We start from the raw sequence: 12,723 nt of genomic DNA, 5'->3' as shown, positions 1-12,723 counted from the left end.
GCCCTGGGAGGAGGCAGACCCAGCAGTCGCTCTGCTCTGTCCCGTTCATGCCTTGCTTCAGGACCTCAGACCACCTCTTTATCTGCTTCAGAGGACAGCAGAAGGGAAAGGCTGTCTCCAAGCAAAGATTGCCCACTGGATAGTGGAGGCTATACTCTTAACGTATCAGGCCCAACATTTACGTGCCCCCTCGGAGTGAGAGCACATTCTACGAGAGGTGTGTTTTCTTCCTGGGCATTGACATGGGGCACCTCGATAGCAGACATGTGTAGAGCTGCCGGCTGGGCGACACCTAACACATTTGCAAGATTCTGTAATCTCTGTGTAGAGACTGTGTCCTCTCGTGTACTGGCCTCAGGTAGTCAGTAGCTCCGGACTTGCTTGGTGTCCATCACGCTTGCTGCGCCATTCCCCTCTGTGGATCGGATCCGTGCGCCTAAGTGCTTCTCAGTTTAGTTTACCTTTTGGTGAACCCTGTTGAAGTTAATCCCTCACCCTCGGCAGTCATGCATGGTGGAGCACCAGTCGCTAGGTCCATCACCCGTGTGTATGCCCAAGGTCAGCCATTGTGTTGGGCTAGGTGCTCATGTGTAGTGATTCCCCCCTTGGATGATCTCACATGTCTATTCTTCCACGGTACGGCTTCCCTTATGGTAAGCCTGTGTCTTTCCCTGGCAGAGCTTTCCCTGCCATTTATGCTGTGTAGTGATCTCAACCCAGGAGGGCTGAGTCTACTGCAGGGAATTCCATATGTAGCACTGCCCTATGGCCAGTCCATATGTGTAATTTCCACGTTACCTCATTTATGCAGGATGTGGCTTCCATAGAGTTCCCCTAATTGGGTAGGCTTTCCCAGTGTTATCCATATCCACTGTACGGAACAGCAGTGGCGGGTTCCTCTGCCTAAGCCCTGTCCTATCTCCGTCCCAATTGGTGTGGGGGGACTTGCCGGCTTTCACAGGGCACTGGAGGGGGTCAGCAATAGTGGAGCTTTCCATATGGATCCCAATTCGTCAGTCACTGACGTAACGTTGAACGTCTGAAAGGGAACGTCTTGGTTACGTATTGTAAGCCTCATTCCCTGAGGGAGGGAACGGAGACTCTATGTTCCGTCGCCACAGTTGCTGTATGGCCGAGGCACATCATTTCGCCCTCCTCAGCGTAAAATTTAATGTGCGACTACACGTGCTCTCCTTATATACCCGCGCTGCAGGGCGGGGTGCGCGATTCAAATCTTGCATGCCAACATTCATTGGTTCGTTTTGTTAACACTCAAAGGCAATTCGTCTCTCTAGCGAGATCCCAAATCATCAGTCATTCTGTCTGTTCTTCCATATATTTATTAAATTATATAGAGTTCAAATTAACTGTATTCTGGTCTGTAAATGAGAGAGGTCTGATTTAGTTGATTTATCTAATTCTGGATATAGAGCACAAATAAAATCTCCTATAACAAAATATCCTGGCAGTTCAGCTAATATTAAAAATAGATTAGAAATAGAAAAAAAAGGATTATCCACATTGGGACCATAAAAATTTACTAAATTCAGTCTAACAGAAATGATATTGTCTTGGAAGATTACGTACCTCCCCGGTCTGTCCTCAATAATGTTAATTATTTGTAAAGGTATAGTTTTATGTATAAGAACATCCCTAGAGTATGAATTAAAGGAGGCTGAAAATACTTTCTTGGCCATCTCTTCTCCACCAAGTGAGTTTACTATATTAGCTTTCATTTGTGTAATTCTGTTTAACACTAGCTTTAACTTTAAAATTCCCTTTAGACCTCTTACATTCCAGGATGTAAATTGAAAATCAGATTTGGGTGAACCATTATTGTGTAAACAGTGTATTCCCATCCTTGCAAAAAGTACTAAATACAGTATTATTGTGAAGATGAAAATGTAAAGAAAGAAAGAAAAAACAGATTAAAGATTTTGATACTAATTTAGAGTAAATCAAAATACAGCCAAACAGAACAACTGGCCAACAAACAGGTACTTCCCCAAATGAGACACCATCACCCCTCCTCCCCTCCTCAGTTAAACACTTCTCAAGTACTTCTCAAAAGAGCCTGATTATAGAACTATCATGGTCTATCCGAGATCTTTCGATGGGGAGGAACAGCTTGCCTGATGGCTGGACAGGTCCCGCAACAGTCAGAAATGTCAACCCAACATCACGAAAAATAAGTTCTATAGCTTATCAGTGATAAACCAGAAGTTTGCTTACGCTCATGAAACTGACCTTTGCAAAGCCTTGCTAAGCATTAGTAACTTTCAGATCTTGCATTAAACGTTTTCCGGGGTGAGGATCTCAAGAAGTAATCTATCTAGAAGGGCATCAATACCACGACTTAGGTGCCCTTGAGCAAGGCATCGAACCCCCAACTGCTCCCCGGGCGCCGCAGCATAAATGGCTGCCCACTGCTCCGGGTATGTGCTCACAGTGTGTGTGTGTGTGTGTGTGTTCACTGCTCTGTGTGTGTGCATTTCGGATGGGTTAAATGCAGAGCACAAATTCTGAGTATGGGTCACCATACTTGGCTGAATGTCACTTCACTTCACTTCATCTAAAAAGGCACACATATCCTTCCCCTCGATTTTTTCTGAAAGTCCCACTAATCATAGATTGGACCGACGACTGCGATTTTCCAGATCATTGACTTTTAATGAAAAAGATTCTATGGCAAGTTTTCAATTTTGCATTCTGTGTTTGCAACTCTGAGACTTCTTATCTTCTTGAGTGCCTATTCGATCCTCAGCTTCTGTTACCCGTGTTGTGAGAGCTTTAAGTTCGCACTGCACTCCGTTGATCGCCTGGAGCAATCCATCAAATTGCACAGCAAAGTCCGAATATTGTCTCTAGTGAATCTTGGCTAACACCTGACTTCTTCGCTATTAGCTTTATTGGATTTAGCATTTGCCGCAGCCTCTCCAGGTCAAGACAAACGGTAGGTTTGACTTGTTTCTGTGTCGTTTTCACTGGTTTTGGTGGCATCTTGGAACGTTAAGATGTATCCGAATTCAAAATGGAATCAGTCTGTCAATGTTTGTTGAGTTAAAGAATAAAATTGAAGTCAGAATTTGTTGCGGAGTTTCAAAATCGTGTTCCATCATATTATATTAGAAATTGTGAATGCTTAAATCCTGGAACAGTATTAAAACAGGACAGACAAGTATTGACAGGGCCAGTATTGATTTTGTTCAGGCACTATTAATGGAGCTTTTGACAAATCTGTGTATCTGCAGTAAATGGCATAAGTAATCAAATTTCAGACCTATTTATGCTCTAAGTGAAAATTAGTTGTGAAAAAAAACAACACATGAAATATCTTTGAAGGTTTTGCAAGGAAGAGTATTTTAGAGTTGAGTGCTTTGAGAAAGAAGACATGTCAGACAGATGTTAAAACTCACATAACCTAGACATGAATATTATCATAGACACTGTTTTATTATGAATTAGAATTTTTGTCATTACAGAGAAGTGTCTCAGACATGCCATATATTTATTATTGAAAAGGCCACATTATGTCAAAGTCACTGTGATTGTGTAAATGTGATGTGGACATCACTATATGACTGCACGATTGTACATAAAAGTGCACTGATAATTACGTCAAATCTAATGCTCTTATTGGGTGAATGGTATAAAACCAGTTATCAGCTGGTCACATTTCACAGCAAAGGAAAGAAAGAAAGAAAGAAAGAAAGAAAGAAAGAAAGAAAGAAAGAAAGAAAGAAAGAAAGAAAGAAAGAAAGAAAGAAAAATGAATAACAGCCTGTTGTATAGAACCATTAATATTTCTTACTTTTGATTTTGGGATGAACCTGGCCTTGAGTTTGTAAGCAAACATCATTTTAACATCATTGCCTTTAATAGGCTTTTTAATGTGCAGTCACAGTTACGATCAGATCAGGCTCTCTTGTAAGCATCACATGTGTGTCTCCTGGGGTTTCAGGGAGGTGGGAACATCTTGTCTGAAGATCCTGGTCTGCGTGATCAGAGATGCAAGCCTTGTCTTGTAGTCTCCATGTGGTTCTGAAGGAAGCCCCTCTCCACGCGCTGGCTGCCCATCTGAAGCTCCTCTACCATCTGCTTGGGTTTCATCGCAGTGTGCACTGCTAACAAACTGAAAACACATGCGCTGGTTACTAATGAAATGCGAGCCAAGTGTCAATCCTTTAAACCATAATGGTCTCACAAATCCTCACATTTCTCAGAATCAGAAGGAGTGGCAAAAAAATATATTGCAAAAAGAAAAAGAGGCCTATTTTAGAGTTTTTAATAACACAGACCCCCAACTCCCAAATTCAGCATGTACAGCAATAATACAATGTCACGAGGATGATACACACATATTGATCTTAAGTGATTTTACTAACGAGATAATATGTGTGAATACAGGATGAGTTGATCACCTATAATGACAGAATGTGTTACTATGGTGGTACCATGGTAAAGTGTATTGCACTCTCTACAAAAAATATATAAATAAATAAACAGAAGTGGGATAATTCTGACAGATTCAAGGATAAAACCAGAAGCCTGCAAATACACACACACACACACACAAAGAAAAAAGGTTTGCCTCCTAACCTTTTAAAAGAAAGAAACTTCAGCCAGGGTGGAGATAAACACTCTTCATCACTCATACTGAGTCTAACCACAAACACTTAATAATCAGCTTCAGACAATCTGAGAGAGAAGCTAACCGCTCAATATCTCACTCTCTAGTGGCCTTAGAATACCAACAGCAGCAAAGGACCACCATATTCATCAGAACTTAATATTAAAGGTCCTGTTTTTCGTAATCCCATGTTTCAAACTTTAGTTAGTGTGTAATCTTTTTGTTAGAGTATAAATAATATCTGTAAAATTCTAAAGCTCAAAGTTCAATGCAAAGCGAGATATTTTGTTTAACAGAATTTGCCTATATCGAACGACCAGTTCGGACTACATCCCTCTACTTCCTGCAGGAATGACATCACTAAAACCGTTTTTTGACTAACCTCCACCCACATGAATACACAAAAAATGGGGCGTGGTGTTGTTGCGCTCCGACGGAGAAGAGGAAGAGTTGCGTTTGTAGAGTGCGTTTGTCGCCATGTCCAATCACCTTTGTTTGGGCTTCCCAGGGACGCTGTATACTTAGAGATTAATGGTTACAATTCATGTTTAACTCGGTTCCCGAAAATTATAATCCACATGCAAAACTCTGTGCAGCAAATTTTGCTGAGGACAGCTTCCTCAATCTCAATCAGTTTAATGCCGGATTCGCTCAAAGATTATTCTTGAAAGATGGAGCAGTTCCCTCTTTGTCTGGATAAGGCGTTGTTTATGGACCACAACCAGTAAGTGTATTTTATTATTTAAGTTGGTGCATTTAACAGTTTCTGTAACTTATTACACAAAGGGCAATGCTGTTTAGCTTTGATAACTACATGTTAGGGCTGTGCAAAAAAATCGAATTCGATTTCCATGCCCATCTCATCAGTAAAGGCGTTCTGTGATTCGAAGTACATCTCCAACATGTGCGTACAGATCAGGATTGCCAGGTTTTCAAAACAAATCCTGCCCATTTGCTTCTCAAAACTAGTCCAAAACTAGACCAATCGCGTTTCCAGGAGGGCAGCGTGCACTAAGCTGATGTCGAATCACAACACATGAACCGCTGGCACAATCAGAACTCGTTACGTGTTTCTGAAGGAGGGACTTTATAGAACAAGGAAGACATCGGCCCGTTTTTATGACAGTGAAAACTGCTGTATACAGATAAGTGAATTGTGTGAAAAATACTGTTTTTTTACACGCAAAACATCAACACGTTATATTGTACACTGTAAACACAATCAAAGCTTAAAAAAAACACGAAAAACGTGACCTTTAAACACTCTTCAGTAATGGATAATTAATAACTGGATGTACTATTAATGAGGAAAGTTTTTCCATTATGTGAATTATTATTATTTATTTATTTTTTATATTTTTTAGGATGAGAATGATTTATCAATAGAAATAAAATCTCATGGGTCCAGCCAAGGGAATGATTACAGCAAAGCAGACATAAAACCTTATTAGAATTTGATTTGATTACGTTTCTCTGTCTAATTCAGTTCTCTTATATGACATTAACACGTTATTCTTTGAATGTTGTTCAGCTACTTCAAATAGTTAGATATTACTGTATCTAAATGAAAACAGTGCTATTGAGCTGTCTCATAGGCTATAAATCACCCTTATCCCTACCTATCCATCTCATCATTCATTACAGCTACCAATTTACCTGCTGTCTATTAGACTCCCTCTTGTCACATATCATCCAAGCCATCAAAGGTATAATGAAATCACATCTTAACTACAGAATCATTCAGAGAGTTGAGCTCCTCCAGGTCGAATGGGGCTCTGATAGTGACAGCTTTTCATGACACAATTACAAGTACATATTTATTTATCAAAAAGAAGAAAAGTAGATAGAATAGAAAAAGAAAAGAACAAAGCTAGTATTAGATGTCTTTTTAAAAGAAAACAAGAAGTTAAAAAATGAATAGAGTACAAGTGTTAGAATGTTTTAAAGAAAAAAAAAGAAAAAAACATATAAATGTTAATTTAACCAACCCCGGTTTCACAGACAAGGCTTAAGATAGTCCCAGACTAAAATGCAGGTTTGAGATGTCTCAACTGAAAATATCTTGCTCTGTCAGTGTCATTGTTCTTTGTCAAGATTCACACCTGTAACGTTTTGTTCTAAGGCATTTTTGTAAAAGCTGCTTAAATATCTTAATTTTACTAAGGCCTAGTCCTGGCTTAAGATAAGCCCCATCTGTGAAACCGGGCCTATATTACTGAATCAACCTGACTAAATCTGACACTGTCAATGAATGCGATGTTTATGGGTCAGATCAGGCAGGAAAGTAGCTTAAAGTAAAGCATACTCATGACTTCTGTTACTAATGTCAGTCTATGTAAATAAAGTGCAGGCACATGCCTAGATTAACAGCGGTCAACAACACAAACATGAATGCGCACATAGCTTGTCTAGTTAAGTTGTCACATTGACAACTTTAATCTGTGAGCAAATAGCTTTCATAAACTCATTTACAAATTTAATGAGCCCCATCATTTGTTGAGGTGATTTATTTCCTAGAGAATAAAGCAGACCACCTCCAAATATATAGTACAAAGTCATAAAATGAGTGTTGATAAGCTGTACACAAAATAAATACCCCTTCCGAAAAAAAGCCTTGGAGTTTTCTTTGGATGAAAACCTTGAACAAATCAACCATTTTGCTGTACTGTATGATAGTTAGAGAATATTAATGTTATTTATCTTTGCAGCCCAAACAACACAACAAAGAGGGCAGAATTTTCTTTGCACACAATGCGCTCTTCTAAGATTAGTTCATAAGTTAGTTTACAAATTTCCATCCACAAACGCTTTTTGGAACCAATGTACAGTTGCCCCAAAATGTGTCATTTAAAAGGTATAATGTTAAAGTTCATTACATTAATGACAAAATTAGTTAATGGGGTCATTCAATTGAAAATCTAAATGTTCTATATATTGTAATTATTTTATATACAGAAAGCAATCAATCTTGTCAGTGATTTGATCTTTGTATTTTCAACAAAATTCCCATTATACAATGACTTTGTTAATACTGTTCATCAAGTCTTTTATTTTGTTTACAGTGTATTTGTCAAGATGAAAAAAAAGGAGATCATTACATTGTGTGCTGAGTAGACATGACTGTGTCCGGCTACAGTGATGCAACCTTTGATGCAACAAGAGTAACTCTGAATATGTATGATGCTACAATCTGCATGTATGATGCAGTAGGTATGATGCTACAATCAACACTTTTCACAAAAATAAAAAAAAAATTCAGAGAATTCTCCATGTAGGCCTCATTTCATATGCAAAATATTAGCCAACCACAGCATTGGGTGCTTTGATTGAATTCTTACACAAACTGGACCCTTCCACCAGTGAGTTCAATTTAAAGGCTAAATTCATGGTAGAAAACGACCATTTACATCTTACTTATGAAAGTGTTTAATCAATCAAACAATAAGATTATTAGTGCACCTCAGAAACATGAAAAGTGTCCCAGCAGAATAGCCAGAGGAGTAGTGCTTTACATTAACAATTTCATTTAAAAGTCGTCCATTCAGTCAAAAAAAAAAAATATTTTGGTATATATATATATACAGTAGGTAGACAGCCTAATTGGGCTTTACCGACGCGTGTAATTCAGTCGCGTGTTAAAATCATTCACGGAACTACCGCCAGGTGGCGCAAAGGGACGGATTGCGAAATGAATGTAATTGTAAAATGAGATAAAAGGAAGAAGTAAAACAACAATAAAATTATGATATAACATTGTCACGTCTTTAAAAAAAATAATTTTAAAACGTAAGATAGTCTTAGGCTACAGTCTACTCACCAAAAATTAAAAGAAGACCTTTACACGAAGGATCATATGCATGCTATTGTTATTAAACAGTAAATAAATATAAGGCCCATGTATGTGTGTATATATATATATATATATATATATATATATATATATATATATATATATGGATAAAAAGCTAAATGTTTTCATTTCATTTTCATTTCGGTTCATTCTTGGTTTTAAAAAAATCTTCAGGTTCCATATGCAGAGCGAAATGGGAACGGTCCAGCATTTAGCAATAATTATTATTAACTTTGTTTTTATTCTGGATTTTTTTCAAACTACTAACACTTTGCATTTTTTAATTATGCCTTATGTGAGAGTGAGAGAATGAGAAAGCCCAACCTTACCTTATGCTTAGCTTTAAATTATTATGTTGGCTTGGCAACAAGCCAACATACTGTTATGCTATTTAAACTTCTTATTTTTATTATTATGTTGGCTTGGCAAAGCCAACATACTGTTATGCTATTTAAACTTCTCCTTCTTATTATTTTTCTGAGACTAAAAATTCTAAACGCTTCTCCTCCTAGGGCTTTAAAGCCACAAGCCCCAAACTCGGCAGACACCTGCGGGATAGAGCGGTGGTGTGTGCTATATCTTTTGTTTGTTTATAGCTAAGCCTATATTATTATATACTGCAATTATATTTATCCATTAGAATTCTATATTTTTAATTCTTGTTTTGTTCTGTTATATTTGTTAAATTTAAAGTATTTGTTGTAAAGTGAAGGGAAATAAATATATCCTGTTTGTACATGATAACATTATTAGGCCAGCCGTTATTATTTCTAAATGTAATAAAATGCAATTTATACATGAATTATATATTTTAAAAAAACATGCAGCAAACGAAAATAGGTGATTAATACATTAAAATGAAACCTATACACGACTCATATATATTTTTTAGCGTGTTTTAAAATAAAGAAAGAAAGAAAACATTCAGAAAATGAAAAAAGGTGATTAATCCCTTAAAATTTGTTACTCTGGGTTAACAGTAATTATAAGTTTTATATACTTGAGAGCAGAGCCTGCATGGCCTAATCTAGGCTATTTTTTTTTTCATTGCATCTGAAATTGACCGTTCATCACAATCACTTCACGCGCTCAGGCGCAGATCCCCCTCTCCTTTACTCAGCTGTGGATGATTTAAAAATGTTTGATATAAAGGTTGCTGTCCCATTTTATACAGGAGTTTTTCATGTAAAAAAAAATCAAATTATATTGTTAGTTCTAATTATATTATTAACACAAGTTCATTTAGGCTATTTAACATGCACTGTGACATTTTATCCTTTTTAATTTATAAACTCCTTGATATTTTAAAGTTAGTTTAAAAGTATTTAAATTCAAGTTTAAAAATAGGTTTTAACTGCTAAAAACCAACAACCATACTGCATGTGAATAAATAAAATGCATACTTTTCATAACATTTCATTATTCATAAAATGCATAACGTTTCTGGTGTTTGGATTTGTACTTCAATATAATGAGCTCCAAGTTTAATAGCCCTAGACTGGTTCTCTCTCTCTCTCTCTCTCTCTCTCTCTCTCTCTCTCTCTCTCTATTTAACAGCATTAGCTCAATGAAATACGTCTTCCTTCAGGTAGAATGAATATTTTCCTGCTTGCTAAATGTTGGGCTCATGATCAATAAGTTGTATTCGCCTCAATCTGATTCAGTAAAGTCAAACCGCAGACAGTGAAGCTGCGTCTGTGAGGCGGAGTCCCGCGTGCTGTGAGGCGGGAACAGAGGATTCCGCTTGGTCTTAAAGCCTTCCGCAAACATCCACGATCACAAATAACAATGATTTTCGTAAAATAATGATTAATTATTAATTGATGATTTGTTATTATCATTATGGTCTTGTGAAAATAATAATATGGGCTGCTAGAATATAATGAATACAAAGAGTAGTGCTGCTGAGTGCAGGCATGTTTCAGCCCAGTAACACACTGTTCCTCAGAGCCAAAACACAGACCGAATTCTGTTCAGCTGGAGGGGGTTGGGTTTTTGGGGTTAGTTATGTGTGGCTTGTGGAGGTCGAGATAAAGGTGTGAACTGCTCTTTCATATGGACAGTGTCTTATGAGTTCTAGTTCTAGTTGTTCATTTGTTATATTCAACTAATCAGAGGTTTATATTAAATTTACATAATCAAATCTTAAAATATTCCGCACTCAAGCACATGCATTAAGTTTGCCACAAAGCACATGCAGAAGTAGAATAATAATTGTGAAAAAGGAGACATTTTAATATTATTTATTAATAAACAAATGTTTTCTTGTCTGCTGCAAGATGAAATTCACAGTGCTGGCTCTCTCCGACAGAGAAATGCAACATTCACAGATTGTTGAATGTTGAATATTAATGCGCCCTGTCATTAATGCGAATTTATAATTTTTGCACAAATACTTGCAATTTGAATATTAATTCACATTTTGCATTACAACGAAAATTATTTTTTACATGCAATTATCCAAAATGAAACCAAACAAGATTTGTAATGAAGATAAAATAAATAAGAATAAAAGCTGCACATCTACCATCACACATGCAGTGCAAATCTTGCACATATTTTACACACCTGCATTTAAATGCAGCTGCATTTTTTTTTCATTAAATAATATGAAAGCAATTTGGGCTGGGTGATAAATCGATTTTATCAATTAACTCAAATTTGTAATTTACATCGGTTTGTTTGAATGAAAATCGGTTTTCAACATCCACCTACTCAGGCTCCCGTAGTTCAGAGTGGCTCAACCCTCTCCCATCAGTCTGACAGAGACACGCCGCCGAATAAAGGATGAGCTGAGCGGTGTGATTCTGACTGGAACCTCCATCACAAGTACAATTCATGCCAACAGCCCGCAAATTCAGCAAGAATTCATGTTAAACATATTTAGCTATGGCGTGATCAGGTTATAATGACTGCAATAGTCGAGCGGGATGTTAAAGGCTATATGAGTTTGTCTGTTTCTTTTACTGATTATTTTCGGGTTAAAGCATGATTTAAACAGATAAAGCACATTCACACGCAATCGCTTTAGCAATAATGCATTCAAACAAATGTAATTTTACAGTGCTACATTATCAGTAGGCTATTTGATTTTGAAATCTTGAAGAAATTATTCGATCTGTTTAGATAAAATAAACAAAAATAAATACAAAAATGTACTGTTATTTTCCTCACAAACAAAATTTGCACAGCTGATGGGCTAGTATTTACAAAAAATAAATAATAATAAAATAAAATAAAGGTCTTTCCAGCATTAAGGTAATAACATTACAGTTTTTTATCATATTGTCTCAGTTATAAGTTTATAACTATATTAAAACTTGTTTTGAAAAATTTCTTTGTCATTTGAATATTGATTTTAAAATAGATTTAAATCATAAATCGGACTTTTTTTTTAGGCCATATGCTATCGCCCAGCACTAAAAGCAAGTAAAGAAGGCTCCCTTTAAAATCACTTATGTTGTCAGTTAATGAAGCTCTTTTTTTACATTGTGTGCATTTTGTTGATGAGAGAAATGAATAGAACTTGAGTTTAATCGTGAGGACGGTTTATTAATCCATCCATTCTAGAGTTTCAAAGATTTAGCTAAATCGTGCAGGTTCAATTTATTCTTTCTTGTTTTAGGCTAATTAGGCATAAATAATGTGAACGAAATTATACAGCGCTTCACGTTTAAACATGCAACAATTTTGTAATCAGTTTACAGACAAATGTCTTTTTCCCAAGAAAATCTGTCAAAATAAAGGACAGAACGAATAGCAAAAATGCATGTTGTTTTATTAAAGGAATTTTAAAATATAAATTAAAATATAGGCATAAAATATGAAAATATTGACATTGCGTATTAATCCATGTAGCCTACCCCCTTAAAATAGGCTACCACTTTTAATGCTCCGATGCAAAGTAAACCACAATTTATTTTGAATAATATAACACATAATTCATTTAATATAAATAATACTGCACACCTTTTAAATGTATCAAATCTAAAATATATCTACTATTTTAAAATATGTCTAATATCTAATATCTAAAATAAAATAATACCATGTAGCTTAGAGAAAATATAAGCACAGACTCAGGCACAGGCTTGACATTTATCCTGCTTGAATTCGTTTTAATAACTCACTTCTAACTTCATAAGTACCAAACTTTCATCTGTGAATATTACATATTAAATATTTTAACTATAGTATTTTTCTTTCATTTTCCGTGACAGAAGCCTTCCAATGTAACACATCA

The 12,723-nt window shown here is 36.2% G+C and overlaps 1 protein-coding gene across 1 annotated transcript in view; it reads right to left on the bottom strand.

Moving 5' to 3' along the window:
- Window positions 1–3,875: 3,875 nt before the first annotated feature.
- mlip (muscular LMNA-interacting protein) overlaps window positions 3,876–12,723 on the bottom strand; it is a 69,646-nt gene continuing 60,798 nt past the window's right edge. Inside the window, exon 12 of the mRNA XM_059566819.1 lies at window positions 3,876–4,132. Within this exon, the coding sequence (XP_059422802.1) occupies window positions 3,935–4,132 (198 nt within the window). The 3' untranslated portion in view covers window positions 3,876–3,934. The remainder of the gene's footprint in view (window positions 4,133–12,723) is intronic.

This window comes from Carassius carassius, chromosome 14 (assembly GCF_963082965.1).
Source record: "Carassius carassius chromosome 14, fCarCar2.1, whole genome shotgun sequence".
NCBI classification, from domain to species: Eukaryota; Metazoa; Chordata; class Actinopteri; order Cypriniformes; family Cyprinidae; genus Carassius; species Carassius carassius.
This window is presented reverse-complemented; position numbering and strand designations above follow the sequence as displayed.